Source organism: Squalius cephalus (genome assembly GCF_949319135.1).
Source record: "Squalius cephalus genome assembly, chromosome: 24".
NCBI lineage: Eukaryota > Metazoa > Chordata > Actinopteri > Cypriniformes > Leuciscidae > Squalius > Squalius cephalus.
The window spans coordinates 20,878,184-20,896,594 of NC_137145.1; the positions used below are offsets into that span (position 1 = coordinate 20,878,184).

An 18,411-nucleotide genomic window follows, 5' to 3' on the forward strand; every position below is an offset into this window, starting at 1 on the left:
GCCGCCAGCCCAGAGCCTCGTCACATCATGCCTGCAGAGCCTGAGCTTCTTCACATCATGTCTGCCGCCAGCCCAGAGCCTCGTCTCGTCATGCCTGCAGAGCCTGAGCTTCTTCACGTCATGTCTGCCGAGCCTGAGCTTCTTCACATCATGTCTGCAGAGCCTGAGCTTCTTCACATCATGTCTGCCGCCAGCCCAGAGCCTCGTCACATCATGCCTGCGGAGCCTGAGCTTCTTCACGTCATGCCTGCCAAACCATAGTTTCTTCACGTCATGCCTGCCGAGCCTGAGCTTTTTCCCGTCGAGGCCGCCCTTCCAGAGTTCTCGAACAAGATGGCCGCCATGCCTGAGTCAGCTCCAGATGATACAGCGCTGATCATCATGGCCACAGCTCAGTGCCGGCTACTGGCCTGTCAAAGAGGGGAAGCTCATTTTCGGCCTACATCATAAAATTGTCCATTTATTTAAAAGTAAATTCTGTCCTACGTTCCTTTTCAAGAAAATGGTCTGTGACCCTGTCGTACCAACTAGGCGTCTTTTCCAGTGACTTGACCAGTGTCCTCTCAATGGCCAGCAGAGCTAGGCTGCTTAAACGGCCTTGGCCCATTGTGTTACGGGTGTAGGACTTGAGCCGCTTTTGTCACGGTTCATCAAAAAATCCTTCTTGTCTCGTGTAACTGTTGTTTTGTGTGTGTGGGTGTGTGTGAGTGGGCGTTACCGCTCAATTCCAGCAGATCGGCGATCCAGCTGATCTCATTCATCATCACCAGCTGCAGCTCTTTCACACACCTATAAGACCTATAAGAATTTCACAGCGGTTTCCGAATCAGTGCCGAAGTTTAGGACAAACATGATCATTATCTCGCTGTCACCAGGTCCGGAAGACATGGATGCTGCTCCGCAGAGCGCTGTGGTGGCTGTCACAAGGGATTTCGGAGTGTATGAGGGACTTGTGTGGTCTCACAGAATTATAAGAATAAGTTGTTGGGCACACGCTTATTTGTCAGTTGGTGCCAAGGGCCAAATTTAAACAAAAACAAAAAAAGCTAAAATAAGTCTTGCAAAAAGGGCACTTATCTAATCAGAGGCCAAAAGGGCAGATGCTTGAACACCACTTGGAGTCTATCTGTGCATGCAGGGGCACCGCTACGGTTTCTGGGCCCCCTGGCTAATTTGTAATCCGTGCCCCAAGGCCCCAAACCCCAAATATCTTATCTTTTTGCCACATGTAACAACAATCATTATCTATAATCATAGCAATTAATGCATATTCATTAAGTTTAAATTCAATTTAAATAGTTGTATTAAATTAACTGAAATTATGCTTTTATAACTATACAAATAATTACATACTGTATACAGTACAACACCATTGTACTGTCTCATACACAGACACTATTTAAACTCCATTTGGATATCTTATAAGCAGTCTTATAAAATAAGCTGTCGACTTGCAAATTCTTATTCCCCAAGTGCCAAGTGCTGTGTTTTTCTAAAAGCAAAATCTTTGATAAGATCTTTGAAATTAAGCTATCTTGCTAAATCGTATTCAATAGACAGCATGGCTAGACCATTTAGTCTTTCCTGAGACACTGTTGATCTGAGGTAGTTCTTTAAAGAAGGCTCTCTCTCCACTTGCAGTGCAAAATATGCACAAGGCTATGCACTTCACTGAAAATCTGGAACCGCATCTTGTAGATTTGATTCAAAAGCTCAAATTTTATTATTATTATTATTATTATCACCAAATGAATAATATGTTTAACACGCAGCAGCTCCAGAAATAGACGTGAAAATTAGCTAAAACAGCGACAGGATAATTTAATCAGTGATTTGAACTCAAGAACCAATTCAGTTCTATTCAAGAAGGAATTTTATCAATAGGAGTTTCTCCTATTCATTCAAATTTACCGACTCAAATCATTAATTTACGAATCGGACATAATTACAATGCTTATTTCATAAACTCTACCGGGACAATTAAAGCGGATGTATATAACTAGAAGCCTACTACATAGTAATTTTAGATCAATTTCTCACAGAAAGTGGTTCCAGGCTTCAGAAAGCCTGAATATAGCTACATCACTAGTTTGATTGTTGCTTAGTGATTTTCCGTCTTTTTTGAAACTCAGTGCTCAATTACTATTGCTCAATTGCAAGGAAAAACACACAGTACTGTAGCCTAATTGTAAATATTGTTAAACTTCCAGTGGATCAACATCGGGATGAGTATTGATAGAATTAGTTTGGGGGCTTTGGGGAAGCTTCAGAATCAGCACAAAACTGGGAACATAAATCACCTTTCTAAATCACCAAACTGGGTGACTAGCTGTCTTCCCCGTCTTGCTCTCTTCTCTTTTTCGTGCTTTTCTTGACTCTTTTGGTATCCTAATTTGCCTGCGCCATCTCTTGCTATACCCGATGCACGACGATCAGAACTGTGAAGTGCACGTCTTAATGGGACACACGCTATAATGAATGCCAGTTCATTATAGCGTGCTTCTTAAAAGATTAAGAAGTCATTTAAATACCAAAATAATACAGAGAATTATGGGGTTCTGCTGGGCCCCCTGTGTCACCAACAGATGCAAGAATCACACAATGAAGATTAAGATCAGGCAAATTATGTAAATTATTAGTTTTCAAATAAGAAAGTTTTCTAAGTTTGGGGTCAACATTATGTGAAGAGTTACTCCTGTATATTCTCATTTAGTTTCATTAAAGTCTCTTGTAAATCGATCATTCTGTGCCACTTCAGAATCAACTACAGAGCACCCGTGCCATGACAGTTTAAAAATTGGTGCTGGAATGACTGCATCAGAGTGATAATGTCATCTCTGTGATTCAGTCTGCTGATGGATCTGTGAGGGGACCATTTCAAATCAATCTTAACATTATCAAGCTTTCAAACAGCTGCATTTGTTTAGTTAGGGTCAGTCATTTAGAGGGTCAATTTAGAAATCAAACAGCTTTTTTGAAAAACTTATTTTAAATTTCAGAATTTTGCAAATGTTAATTCTTTGGTATGTTAATTTGTTAAACATTTTTTTTTAAAAATGTTGTAATTTAACATTTTTGTTAAAAAAGTTAATTTGGTAACTCTGTACATGTGAAATAAGGTTTTTAACACCAGAGAATGATGTTGTGAAGCCGTAATCTTCCACTGCTTTTGATTTGGTATAGTCTAATAACATTTGCTGATTGTGTACAAATGAGAATTAAGAAATATTTTTACTTCATCACCTGCTTCCTGCGCTTCCCCTGCCTTAAATATTTGATATTTGTTTAATCTTAATGAAAAATTTAAAATTATAAAGCCATTGTGTCGAGCAATGAGAGAGAAAACAGCACAAGGCCGGTGGCGGGATTACTGATGAGCGACGCACCAGTCTTGTATCTCTCACAGAGGAGCAGAAGCATAAAAGGAAGAGCAATGACAGTGAAGGACAAGAGAAGCCAGGCCTTTTATGTTAGTTTTATTATATGTGGCAGCAATCATCCGTGAGGTGCAGCTGCTTTTATGTATTTGTTCATTTTATTATTAAAAGTCTTTAAAAATGTTCGTCGGTTCCCACAACAACGAACTGTGTTACAGCCATTAATATACAAATTGCTACATTAGTGTATGTATATAGAAATTAATGAGACAGATATAGAAACAACAAATGAAGTTAAACAGATGAATGTTTGCTCTGTTGAAGCTGCACAAACACAAGTTGCTCAAGTGAATCCTTAGATCCTTCACTAATAACTTCGTGCAACTTTTAAAAAGTGTGATAAAATTAGACAAAAACATGTTTTCTAATCAGACATAAAATGCAGTTGGTGAACCACTGAACAAAATGATACACAAAAGAAACATTGATAAGATGATATCATAATGTTTATTGACTCAAGAGATGAACCAAACTTTTAGATTTGTTAATGACTGATTACTTTGAGGTTTCTGTTAATGATTGAGCTCCGGTTGCTGTAGTGACTCTTAACAGACTATAAAGTACATCTACGGATGGAGCCGTCAACACAGACGACCCACAGTAATCCCAGGTCAAAGCTCACATGCTTGTGGTTATTGGGACAGGCAACCATCGGGATCCAGTCTGTGCCAGCGGGGTTGGATTGAGTGACACCAGTTCTGCAAAAATCATCATTTCTTTAATGTAGCATTTGAGTTATATCAGAAAGTTAAATCACTTTTGTTCATACAACATTTAATATGATGAAGGTTCTGTTCACCTTTGCCATAAGTTCCCTTGAGAGTTGACACCAAAGACACTGCCATCAGTTGCTACTTCAATCATGGACAGAAGTCCAGGAATATTCACAAAGCCGGACCCGGAACAGGCATTACTAGACACATCCTGCACCAGACCCAAAGAGACAAACCAGTCAACCATAATAAAGTCACATGAATTAACGGCGTTTGCCGCTTCCACACCAGTTTCTTTATTTCTTTAGTTATGTCAGAAAAATCAAACGTGTGTGAGGTCTAGTTTGTTAAAAACCTGGTGTATCTAAACTTGAACTCATGCCCTTGTATTTAACATTATGACATCACCTTCAAGATGTAGATTTGGTCAGCGCTGTTCACTCCCCAACAGCTGTACGGGCCACAGCTGAAATACTTCAGCTTTCCATTAATTGAAACCCAAGGAATAGTGCTGGATGGTGATTTGTTGTTAGCATCCATATTTAAGCAGAAGATGTCATCATTCACATTGACACCTGAAATGATCTGATCACCTCCAGCATCCACCTGTTTGAGAAGGCCTAACAGTACAATCAACAGGTTGGATGAGAGATTAATTTGAGAACAACAATAAGATAATGTCTTAAAACAAATTAATGACCGATTAAACATGTATTGATTTCTGTAATTTCTCTTTTCACCTGGAATCTGCACAAAGCTGCCACCCTGCAACTTGAAGATCTTGTCAGCTGTATTCACCCCGAGCTGACCAGCAGGACCAACACTGAGGTGCTTTAGAGACGTGCCAAGCTTTATGAAGACATTATCATTTAGGGCAAACGCTTCATTTTGATCATTCACTCCAACCACTGAACCAGATCCAGCGTCTATCTGCTTCAGTGTGCCATTCATCACTCTACAGATTAAAGCTGTGAAAACATGGAGCAAAATGAGTAAATAGACACTTTCACAAATGAATTACATACTGTTATATTAAACACCAGCAAAAAAAAAAAAAAAAAAAAAGTTCTTTTTTTTTTAAATGGATTTATAATATATTGATGTTACCAAATCACATTAGTAGCTTACCCAGAGTGGGAAGGAACTGGCAGCTGACGAGTAGCAGGACGCTCTGAAAAACCTTCATTGCTCTGTTCATAACCATAAATCATTTATATAAGTGAGTTCAATATGAGTAAAGATAAAACATTATGAATATTAAATTAACATCAATTAAATGAAGACAACCTTCTCTTGATAGATCAGAATTCAGCAATCAGTGTGGATTCTTTTCTTCTGTGATACAAGTACTAGAAATTTGCATCCAATGTTGACAAATGCAGTTGAGGGGTCATTTAAATAGCCGAAATATGTTGCCTGATTAGACTGGGGGCTGATATGTTGCCTGATTATGCTGTTTGTTTCTATAGTTACATATTGCCGTCACCTGCAGCTAGTTTAGTTCCTTTGTTTGCCCAGTGTATTTATACCCCCAGCTTAATTCAATCTCTTGTAGGTTCTTGTTTGGACGTGTAAACTCGGCTCAATCGGCCCAGTGGAGGCATCTGGTCAGCGGGTGAAGGTTTTTGCGTGTTACTGTCTTTCCTCGTGGCAAAGTATTTTGATTAAATGAAATACATTTTCTCATATGCATTAACTCGTTATTTCATCTGACTCCATAAATGAAAAGGTTTTAATGATATATGTTCATCATTAAATGTGAGCGAATGTTTGACTATTCTTTTTCACTCTTTCCTGAAAATAATGTCACAGTCCATTAGAATAAAAATCAAATGTTTACAATTTATGTCAGGTAAATGTATAATGCCAATTTCATAATCACTTCAAAGATAATAGATACAAAACATCAAATGCTCTGGAATAAAGAGAGAAGTTGCGAACCTTGACATTAGGAAATGCATGAATCGCCCTGAGCCTTTTGCTGCATTTCATTATATAGACAGAAACTTCTTTCACATGGAAACATCTGCTAACAATGGCAATTTGCATTCAGAGTTTACACATTTTGGGAACAGAACGCCATTTGCCTGGAAGACACACCCTCTTTTGTGTACAAGTTATCCCTAAAACTCTTAATAACTTATTACAGTACCTTTTGGTTTACTACTTTGGGAATGAGACATTTGTCCCAGTCGCACTGAGATATTTCAAATGATAACAAACATGTATAATACTGTATGATAATTATTCACATCAAACCATATCGATTTTTGGGTGAATTTCAGGTGATCTCAGCATGAAAGAGAGGGGGAAGTGGGAAAGACATGTAGATTAAGATGATTCTGAGGTGAGACTTCGAATGGTGTCTCGAATGGTGATGCTACCTTCACGAGAGTGAGTTCAAATGTAAATTTCTTTTGTTCTCTCAGGAAGCAGACAGACTGGCTAAACCAACCGACCGTCTGCTAGCTGTCTAACGTCACTAAGGTCAGATAAATCCCATCACATAGAGACTCTTTCACCTAGATATCATCATATAGAGACTGTCTGTTCCCCGAATTAGGACATACAAAAAACATCCAAACCCATCTAGGGTAAAAATGTAATTGATGTTCAACAAATAAAAAACAAATATAATACAAATGAGCAAATGATAAAGCTTGGGTTGCTGAACATTCAATCCCTTACTTCAAAAGCACTTATTGTTAATGATATGATTGCAGACAATAACTTAGATGTTCTGTGTTTGACAGAAACCTGGCTAAAACCAAATGATTAAATTACTTTAAATGAGTCCACCCCCCAAGATTATGGTTATAAACATGAACCTCGTCTGAAAGGCAAAGGGGGAGGTGTTGCTGTAATTTATAGTAATATTTTCAGAATTACTAAGAAGTAAATAAAATTCTTTTGAAGTGTTGGTGCTTAATGTAACAATATATAGTGTAAATGATAAATCACGTTTGAGACTTGTGCTGGCTACTGTATACAGGCCACCTGGACACCATACAGACTTTATCAAAGAATTTGCTGACTTTCTATCAGAGTTAGTACTGGTTGCAGATAAAGCCCTAATTGTTGCTGATTTTAATATACATGTAGAAAAAGAAAAGAAAAAGATTCATTGGAATTGGCATTTAAAGACAACCTTAACTCTATTGGAGTTAGACAACACATGTCAGGACCTACTCATTGTCGTAATCACACTCTAGATCTAATATTATCACACGGAATCAATGTTGATGCCGTTGAAATTCAGCAGCAGAGCGATGACATCTCAGATCATTATCTAGTCTTGTGTAAACTTCATTTAGCCAAGGCTGCAAAGCCGACTCTGTGTTACAAATATTTTAGACCTATCACTTCTACCACTAAAGATTGCTTTATTAATGATCTTCCTGATCAGTTTCATCATCTCAGCATCCCAGATAGCTTAGAAGAACTCGATATTGCGACAAACTTTTAACTCTCTCTTTTCCAGCACTTTAGACACAGTTGCTCCTTTGCACTTAAAGAAGATTAAAGAAAATAGTCCAACGCCGTGGTACAATGAGCACACTCAGCCCCTTAAGAGAGCAGCCAGAAAAATGGAGCGAAACTGGAAGAAAACAAAACTAGAGGTATTTCACATTTCATGGAAAGAGAGCTCGATTGCATACAGAGAGGCCTTAAAAGCTGCTAGATCTGCTTATTTTTCAAACCTATTAAAAGAAAATAAACAAAACCCTAGGTTTTTATTTGAAACGGTGGCTAAACTAACGAAAAATAAAGCTTCAAGCCCAGACGTTTCCAAGCAGCACAGCAGTAATGACTTTATGAACTTCTTCACTAATAAAATTGATAATATCAGGGAGAAAATGATTACTATTGGCTCTTTTCCACTGAGCGGTACGCATTTATTTGCGTTTCCACTATCAAAAGTTGTGAATGGTACCAAAATGCCGAACCGTACCGTACCACTTTTTAGGTACCCTTCCATTGGGGTACCTAGCACAGTGGTATGGTACTAAAAGGTGGAGCTAGACTCACTGCAGGACGTTGATTGGTTGACAGAGAATCGTCACTTGCGCGTGCTACAAGGGAAATGACAACATAAGAAGCGCCATTTTTTAATACAGTTTAATATAATACTGTTACTGTGTCACGAAATGTAATTTTAAGAGTTTTTCAGGCGAGAATGTAGTTGTTTAAAGCTCAAATCTGTGGTTTATTTATAAAGATGATTTTTTTCCCCGGTTGTGAGATCCATGCGATCAGCGGGCGCTCGGCGCTCATGTTTCCCGGCTGGATGAGTTTTTCCTCGGCTAGTTCTTCTGACGTTTGTCTTGTGTAGACCTAACGGGCGATCTTTGGTCTCGTGAATATATAATTCGTTCCCTGTCAATCGTTTTGGCTGAGGGCTAAGTTTAGTTTCATATTATAGGCTATTTGTATTTAACTTTACTGTTGTAATGTTAGACTAGAGCGCTGCATTTGGATATTTGACTGAATTGTTTGCTTTATTTCTTATTGTATAGCTTCTTGTACCTTTTACTTAAACTTTTATATTGGCTATTATTGATAAAACTGAAATTTTACAAAGAGAAATATGGTTTCTTGTCATTTTTTTATTACAAGATTATCACTGATATTTATTGCAACATTTGTACAAATGCATATATTGCCTGGAATATGTGTAATTTTTTTTTATTTAAACGAAAAGAGGTAACGTTAGGGTTGTGTTTTAAATTTCGTTTTGTTATAAATAGAATAACGTATAACGTGCAGTGAATAATCAATATGCGTTGTGCATGAACCACATTTGTGTCCCTATAATGTTTAATTTATTTAAATGAAATCGAAAAGTGGCAGAGTGGTGTTTTATAACATATTTCGTTTTATTGTTGCTTAAAATGTACATATAGTAACAGAGATAACCGGAGTAGCAGAGCAAGCTGAGTGACGCTTTTAAGAACACGCTGTAGCCTACCATTTGCATGCAGGAGTCGCACATGGCAAGTACAAACTTTGTGTAGCGGCACGAGGATGGGATGGAATGATTTTAAGCATAAATGATCTCTGCTAGCGACTACGCCACCCTGGAATCTTGCCAGGGAAAATAAAATATAGTTTACTTAAGGAAACACAGGTTCGTCCACAGTAAGGCGGCAGGAGACGTGGGAACAAAAATATATAAATTTGTTTTATTAAAGATATAATCAATATAAAAATGCACAAACATCAACAACACTCAATGTAGACAATTTTGTGGTTCAACAAACACACATGGAGCGACCTGAGTCAGCGGGACAGGAGCCGAGGCAGAGCAGTGGATAAGGGCACATAAGGCCTCCACGACAAGTCACCTTTTCCGTACACCTGTGCATATACACTCACACCAGTACACACACTCACACCACTCAGCACACAACACTCGTGAGGGAGACCACCACCAGCAATCCGCCCCTGCTTTGTGCACTCAGCTCCTGGAACAGAAATGTCACTGTTGAGACACACTCAGAATTGTCACTCCAAGAGACAGAAATTGGAGTAGAGATATTCACAGTTTCACGTTAAACATATTACAAAATTCTGAGTCAAAATACAAAATAAAAGCCAATACAAATGAAAAGGAAATTTCCCCCCCGAAATAAAGGGCTCACATGGAGGCACACACACTAAAATAGACACAAAGGACAGTGTTTTCAGTCCTTTGTCCACAGCGGAGCAAAGCAACCGCAAAAGGAGTAACGCAGCAAAGCCATAAAGCAGCAAAGCAACAGCGCCTCCAGAAGTAGTCCCACGCAGTCAACCGCACGGAAACTAATCGGTGGTGCAGATGCGACCCATTGGTCCGTACTACATCTATAAATTTACAAATAAACAATCAGACAAACTCTGTGATTTAACTGCTAACCATTAATAAAAACTGTTTCTCTCAACAGATTGCCATTTAACCTAGGCGCAAATTTAAAACTACATACCTTTTAAGCGCGATCTCTGGGGACCAACTCAGTCAGGCAGACAACATGCATGTGGGCTCATCCCATCTATCAGGTGGACAGCGTGCGCGTCGGCAATAACTAAGCATTCCGGGCATGAAGTATAAACAACCATACTTTGACCATCAAGGGTACAACCTCAGCCGAATGCCAGCCGTGAAAGCTTGCATGTCGCCCTGGAAATAAGCTAATGTTAGCTACAGTATGCCATTGATCGGCCAGCTCACAACACCCAACATACCTGAATGACAACAGAAAATGACGACACGGGAAGGGGCGGTGCCTCATGGCACCATACACTCTAACCAGCTTATTTATATGCGCTACTACAGCTCACTGATAGGACGAGCTCAAATGAATCAATCAGCCACCTGCAGGCAGGATATATTTCATTAGACCTGCCACATTTGCGTACTTGATATTGAGAAAAGCCTAATGTCGGCGCTTGTCTTCTTGTGACAAACATGTCGAGGAGCAAGAACAAGATCTGCTGTATGTCATCCATTGTAGTTTACTATGTTCTTCTTCGCGCGAAAATGACGTCGATCGAAACACCACGCTTATCAAGTAAGGGTACTGTTGGCAGTGGAAACGCTAGCCAGATCATGGTTAACAGACCCGAATCATACCGTACTGTACCGTACCGTACTGCTCAGTGGAAACGAGCCATATGCAACCGTCTACTACAGTATCGCATCAGGCAGTGCATTGTAGTCTCCCTAAGCCCTAAGCTATATTGCTATAGGAGAGGAAGAACTTGTTATATCATCTAAATCAACAACATGTATGTTAGACCCTATACCGACTAAGCTACTGAAAGAGATGCTTCCAGAGGTCATAGATCCTCTTCTTAATATCATTAATTCATCTTTGTCTCTAGGATACGTACCAAAAACCTTTAAGCTGGCTATGATTAAACTGCTTGTTAAAAAAACGCAACTTGATCCTACAGAATTAGTCAATTACAGGCTGATCTCGAATCTACCTTTTCTGTTAAAGATACTAGAAAAGGCAGTGTCTTCACAACTATTTTCCTTTTTAGAAAGAAATGATATCTGCAAGGATGTTCAATCAGGATTTAGACTGTACAGTACCATAGTACTGAGACAGCTCTCATAAGAGTCACAAATGACTTGCTCTTATCATCCGATTGTGGTTGTATCTCTCTATTAGTGTTACTCGATCTTAGTGCTGCATTTGACACAATTGACCACAACATTCTTTAAAGGAACACTCCACCGTTTTTTCATATTAAACTATGTTATTCCCTTAACTAAGACGAGTTGATACATACCTCTCTCGTCTCAGTGTGTACACTCTATCGCTCTGGCACGCGGCGCCACTTTGATAGCACTTAGCTTAGCCCAGTTCATTCATTAGGATCCAAACAGAGATGAAGTTAGAAGCGACCAAACACCTCCACGTTTTCCCTATTTAAATACAGTTACACGGGTAGTTACACGACCAAGTATGGTGTCACAAAAAAAGAAGGGGGTAAAAAGGATAACTATAATGTATGGTGGAATAGCACTTGGGAGCACTTCGACTCGGCGCAGTAATATCATCACTCCTGAAAAATCCTCTCCCCTGATATTACTGCGCCGAGTCGAGGGAAAACGTGGAGGTGTTTGGTCACTTCTAACTTCATCTCTGTTTGGATCCTAATGAATGAACTGGGCTAAGCTAAGTGCTATCAAAGTGGCGCTGCGTGCCAGAGCGATTGAGTGCACGCACTGAGACGAGAGAGGTATGTATCAACTCGTCTTAGTTAAGGGAATAACATAGTTTAATATGAAAAAACGGTGGAGTGTTCCTTTAAAGTATATAGACTCGAAAATTATGTTGGCATTAGTGGAATTGCATTAGCATGGTTTAAATCATACTTATCTGACCGTTATCAGTTTGTAGCAGTAAATGAAGAGACCGTTCATGACCATTCTAGGACCGTTGCTGTTCACTCTGTACATGCTACCCTTGGGAGATATCATTAGGAAGCCTGGCATTCGTTTTTACTGTTATGCTGATGATACGCAGCTGTATATTTCTTCACGCCCTGATGAAACTTACCAATTCACAAAATTACCGGAATGTATAGCTGATATAAAAAAACTGGATGACAAGCAATTTCCTACTACTTAATTCTGAAAAAACAGAGATTCTAATTATTGGACAAAAAACTTCCTCACGTATAATCTAGAATACTGTCTAACTCTTGATGGCTGCTCTGTTAAGTCTTCGTCGTCGGTTAGGAACCTGGGTGTGCTCTTTGATACCAATCTTTCATTTGAAAGTCACGTGTCTAGTATCTGTAAAACCAAATTTCATCATCTTAAAAATATATATAAATTACATCATATGCTCTCAGTGACAAATGCAGAACAATTAGTTAATGCGTTCATGACATCAAGGCTAGATTATTGTAATGCTATTATGGGTGGTTGCCCTGCACGCTTAATAAACAAACTACAGCTGGTCCAAAATGCAGCAGCTCGAGTTCTTACCAGAACCAGGAAGTATGACTGGCTCCCTATTAAACATCGTATAAAATTTAAAATTGCTGATTACTTACAAAACACTAAATGGTTTGGCTCCCCAGTACTTAAGCGAGCTCTTAACGCATTATAGTCCTTCATGTCTATTGCAACGCTAATATTAGTCTCTCTGTTTATCCGAGGTTTACCGCAGTCCGCCGTATCCAGGCCGTATCCAGATCTGATGAAGGACATGCGCCTGGACACGATGACAACACAGTCCTGAAGTGTCAACCAGTCCCTCCCCTGTGAAAGTCTCCTTCCCTTCCCCTCAGTACAGATAAAATGTTGTCGGGATAATTCCGGTTCGCATGGCTATGCAGACGTGTTTTTTTTTTTTTTTTTCTGTACTATAAATTAAAGCTAGGAGCGGCCGGAGCGCTTTAAAGGTTTTCCTTTTAGAACGGTGTTGTGTTAGTGGCTCCTAAGTTAATAACTAATGATCTTCGCAACGGAAGTGACTCAATCAATCAAAACTAACTTTAGCTGGACAATAACGTTATCCTAGAGCTGTTGTAAAGCCTAAACAATTGGTAATTTCCTATTATCACTGTAAAGCTGGTTTGAAACAATCCATATTGTTAAAGGCGCTATATAAATGAAGGTGACTTGACAAGAGTGAGTTCAAATGTTAATTTCCTTTGTTCTCTCAGAGAGTAGCCCTCTCTTCCAGTTATTCCAGTTTTTCCAGTCTTACAGCTATCACCCTTCACCGTCTGTTAGGGAGGCAGAAGAGGAAAAGGACGTCTGCCCCGTTCCAGCCACGGACCCCAAGCCAGAGCACACTCCCGCTATGGAGCCAGAGCCAGCCACCATGTCCATCCCGGAGCCTGAGCCAGTCACCATTTCCGTCCCCTAGAGCCTACCGCCAGATCTATCCGGGAGTCAGTGCTTGTGGCCCAGTCCATCCCAGAGCCAGGAACGGATTACTGTCTGATTGATTTGTAGTCTGCAGATCCATGTCTCTCCCTTTTCTTCACCCTCAAAATCTCTCCTTCTCTGCCGGTCCTGTCCGGCTATATGGACTATCCGGTTCCGCCCAGAGTCCTTCCTCCTCCAGTGGTCAAGCTCTCCAGCTCTCGGGCTCCACCTCAGGCTTCTCCACTAAGTCCACAAAGGTTTTTGAGGCTGCAACACAAAATTAAAAAAAAAAAATAAATAAATAAAAAAGTACACTGATGCAAAGTGCACTCTAAAAAAAGATGTTTATTTAAAGGTTCTTTACACGTAGTAACAGTTCTTTTTAGAACTGTATCATCCTGAAGAAGCCTTTATTCGTTCGGGTCACATGACGTCACTGTAGCTTTGCGCCGCCATCTTTACGACCAACGGTCTCAGTAATGCCTGCAATATGTTGTGCAGTTGGCTGCAACAACAGCCGAAAGAGGAACCCCGAACTGGTATTTTATTCTATACCAAAAGAAAAGGATAGAAGAGAGAATCATTTATTTAAAAGACTTGAAGTCTCATGTTGGTTTGTGGTTAATTATATTTCCATTATACTCTCAATGCCCAACATTATACAGATAGATATCGACAGATAATGTTTTTTCTTCATTTTATTTGTTGGATCTGTTTAAATGTTAAAGCACTTTATCATGGTTAGTAAGTTAGTAAGATTTGGGGTTGTTTTGAATATAACTGTCTGTCTGTCTGTTAGTTAATACCTACTTAAATCTAATAAATAGTTTTCTGAAGTTCATAAAGATATTGTCTTCGTCACATGCGCTTTAGATGTTATTTTGTATAACATGCAGACGATGCATAATCTCAGCCTTGAAATGCACATTAAAGGACTAGTTCTTCCAAAAATGATCATTCTGCCGTCATTTACTCACCTTCATGTGCAAATCCTTAAGGTTACTTTCCGTGGAAGACAAAGGGACATTTGTGAATATGTAATGGAGACTCTTCTTGTCGATGTAATGAAAGTGAATGAGTAACGTTAGCCTACTGGGGGCTGTCAAGCAAAAAATAATAATAATAAAAGACAAAAAAACATCACAAAAGTATCATAAAAGTGATCTAATACGACTCGTCCGTTATCGTTATTTATTCATATGATAGCTTTATGTGACGAACAAACTGCAATTTAAGTCGCTATATTATAATCACTGATGAGCCTTACCTCTTGATAGCTTTTAATCGCAGCCGAATCGTGAGTGAATCATTCAAAAAGATTCGACTCGAAAGATTCATTCATTTCGATATTTGTGTGCATTAAACCTTCTCTATAATTGAACATCTGTTCTTTCGGACAGATATGGCAGTCTTATATGATCTTTGGCTGATGTCTCTGGCTGTGCTGATGCTGGTGTCTCAGCTGGACTCTGCCAGTGCTGCTGTTCGGATTAGATAGATTCATTCATGCCAGCCGAACAGCTGCAGATTCATAGATTCATTCATGACATCGCCCCGACTCTCATGAACGCGCGCCATGAAGCTCTATGACTTAAGTACTTCTACATATATATCATGGAAGGCCAATTGGGGCAAGTCTGGGGCAGATAATAATGGACAAAAGAAAACTGGGGGTAACAAATAAGGATTGCCTAAAATTTACATTTTCTCCAGGTATCTCTGTCTCTCTCTCATTCAAATGGGCAGTTTGGGTGGCCATACCGGGCGAGATCGGTCGTAAATATGGTGGCGTTCTATTTGGTAGTGACGTAGGTAGGTGGCATCTATGAATATGCTGAAATGGTTCTTTGTGTTCGAGTTTAAGGTTCTTTTTTCCCGCCTTATTGTTTTTCAGTCACCTCATTACTGATGTTTAGAGCTCAGCTACAACTACACAGACTGTCAACATACTCTCAACAGGTAAATTATTTCTTTCTTAAAATGTTTATAAATTATAACTTTTTTATTTTTTTTACTTTTTTAAAAATTGTAACTGATTTCCTAACAATCATATCTTTTTCTCTTTTTAGTTTAACTGAACATGTAAGTGTGAGCAGCTCTGTTCAGTTAAGGATACTCATCTTCTCTGCTCTAAAGCAGGGTGGTTAAAGCCTCTTTGTATTCATCCAGATTGTTGGTAGCATTTCTGAATACATCCCAGTCAGTACAGTCCAAGCATGCCTGAAGTTCCTAAACAGCTTCTCTGGTCCACTGCTTTGATGTCTTCACAAGCGGTTTGGAGAGTTTTAATTTCTATCTGTATGCAGGGATCAAATGGGCCATGACATGATCAGACCGTCCTAATGCAGATCGTGGCACAGCGTGATAAGCTCTACTTACTGTAGTATAACAGTGATCCAGAATGTTTTCCTCTCTGGTCGGGCATTTAATAGATTGTTTGTATCAAGCACTATTACAAACGAGTCGGTAACACTTTATTTTACGGTGCCCTTGATACAGAGTAATTACTTAATTACTTACTTAGTAATAGACTTTGTAATAACATGTAACAAAATGTACTTAACATGTAACTAAGTTATGGAACAGCCTGTACTTACAGATTGTAATTACACACATGTAATAGGCAGCTACTGTTACACATGTGTAACAAGCCGAATCTGTTACATAAGTGTTACGGACTTGGTACACTGTAATTATGTAAGAAAGTACTTAGTATAACACAATGTAACAACAAGTACTTAAATATGTTAGGCTACTAAGGTCTGCAGTTACACATGGGAAATGTGTATGTTCTGTAGCATTACTTGTATGTAACATAAAATAAAGTGTATCAAGATTGTACTTAAGTGCACTTCCTGTGTATCTACATATGTTATCCATCTGAATTAACCCACTAGTTCATAGCTTAAATACATGCATTAGCTTCCTAATTGCATTGCAATTACAAAATATTACAGAGGTATAAGCTACGTAAAATAAAGTGTATCAAGAATGTACTTAAGTGTACTTTGTGTATACATACCTTATCCATCTCTGCCTTAGTTTGATTTAACTTACTAGTTCACAGCTTAAATGCATGCAGTAGTTTCCTAATTATAAAGTGCATCAAGAATGTACTTAAGTGTACTTTGTGTATACATACCTTATCCATCTCTGCCTTAGTTTGATTTAACTTACTAGTTCACAGCTTAAATGCATGCAGTAGTTTCCTAATTACATTGTAATTACATAATATTACACAGGGATGAGCTACGTAAAATAAAGTGTATCAAGAATGTACTTAAGTGTACTTTGTGTATACATACCTTATCCATCTCTGCCTTAGTTTGATTTAACTTACTAGTTCACAGCTTAAATGCATGCAGTAGTTTCCTAATTACATAATATTACACAGGTATAAGCTACGTAAATTAAAGTGTATCAAGAATGTACTTAAGTGTACTTTGTGTATACATACCTTATCCATCTCTGCCTTAGTTTGATTTAACTTACTAGTTCACAGCTTAAATGCATGCAGTATTTTCCTAATTACATTGTAATTACATAATATTACACAGGTATAAGCTACGTAAAATAAAGTGTATCAAGAATGTACTTAAGTGTACTTTGTGTATACATACCTTATCCATCTCTGCCTTAGTTTGATTTAACTTACTAGTTCACAGCTTAAATGCATGCAGTAGTTTCCTAATTACATAATATTACACAGGTATAAGCTACGTAAAATAAAGTGTATCAAGAATGTACTTAAGTGTACTTTGTGTATACATACCTTATCCATCTCTGCCTTAGTTTGATTTAACTTACTAGTTCACAGCTTAAATGCATGCAGTATTTTCCTAATTACATTGTAATTACATAATATTACACAGGTATAAGCTACGTAAAATAAAGTGTATCAAGAATGTACTTAAGTGTACTTTGTGTATACATACCTTATCCATCGCTGCCTTAGTTTGATTTAACTTACTAGTTCACAGCTTAAATGCATGCAGTAGTTTCCTAATTACATAATATTACACAGGTATAAGCTACGTAAAATAAAGTGTATCAAGAATGTACTTAAGTGTACTTTGTGTATACATACCTTATCCATCTCTGCCTTAGTTTGATTTAACTCACTAGTTCACAGCTTAAATGCATGCAGTAGTTTCCTAATTACATTGTAATTACATAATATTACACAGGTATAAGCTACGTAAAATAAAGTGTATCAAGAATGTACTTAAGTGTACTTTGTGTATACATACCTTATCCATCTCTGCCTTAGTTTGATTTAACTTACTAGTTCACAGCTTAAATGCATGCAGTAGTTTCCTAATTACATAATATTACACAGGTATAAGCTACGTAAATTAAAGTGTATCAAGAATGTACTTAAGTGTACTTTGTGTATACATACCTTATCCATCTCTGCCTTAGTTTGATTTAACTTACTAGTTCACAGCTTAAATGCATGCAGTATTTTCCTAATTACATTGTAATTACATAATATTACACAGGTATAAGCTACGTAAAATAAAGTGTATCAAGAATGTACTTAAGTGTACTTTGTGTATACATACCTTATCCATCTCTGCCTTAGTTTGATTTAACTTACTAGTTCACAGCTTAAATGCATGCAGTAGTTTCCTAATTACATAATATTACACAGGTATAAGCTACGTAAAATAAAGTGTATCAAGAATGTACTTAAGTGTACTTTGTGTATACATACCTTATCCATCTCTGCCTTAGTTTGATTTAACTTACTAGTTCACAGCTTAAATGCATGCAGTATTTTCCTAATTACATTGTAATTACATAATATTACACAGGTATAAGCTACGTAAAATAAAGTGTATCAAGAATGTACTTAAGTGTACTTTGTGTATACATACCTTATCCA

At 38.2% G+C, this 18,411-nt stretch overlaps 1 protein-coding gene and 1 long non-coding RNA gene across 2 annotated transcripts; both read right to left on the reverse strand.

Annotated features, from left to right (window-relative positions):
• Positions 1–3,902: 3,902 nt before the first annotated feature.
• LOC307152044 (fish-egg lectin-like) lies at positions 3,903–5,530 on the reverse strand. The gene is made up of 6 exons (XM_079860438.1): positions 5,438–5,530; positions 5,279–5,340; positions 4,891–5,118; positions 4,559–4,770; positions 4,237–4,361; positions 3,903–4,135 (listed from the first exon to the last, which is right to left on the reverse strand). The coding sequence occupies exons 2-6, from the start codon at positions 5,334–5,336 to the stop codon at positions 3,991–3,993; spliced, it is 768 nt and encodes a 255-aa protein (XP_079716564.1). The 5' UTR covers positions 5,337–5,340; positions 5,438–5,530; the 3' UTR covers positions 3,903–3,990.
• Positions 5,531–9,199: 3,669 nt separating this feature from the next.
• LOC307152045 lies at positions 9,200–10,467 on the reverse strand. Its single transcript, XR_013819960.1, has 4 exons — positions 10,373–10,467; positions 10,114–10,307; positions 9,793–9,994; positions 9,200–9,615 (listed from the first exon to the last, which is right to left on the reverse strand). It is a non-coding gene; the product is annotated as an uncharacterized lncRNA (long non-coding RNA).
• Between the last annotated feature and the right edge of the window lie 7,944 nt (positions 10,468–18,411).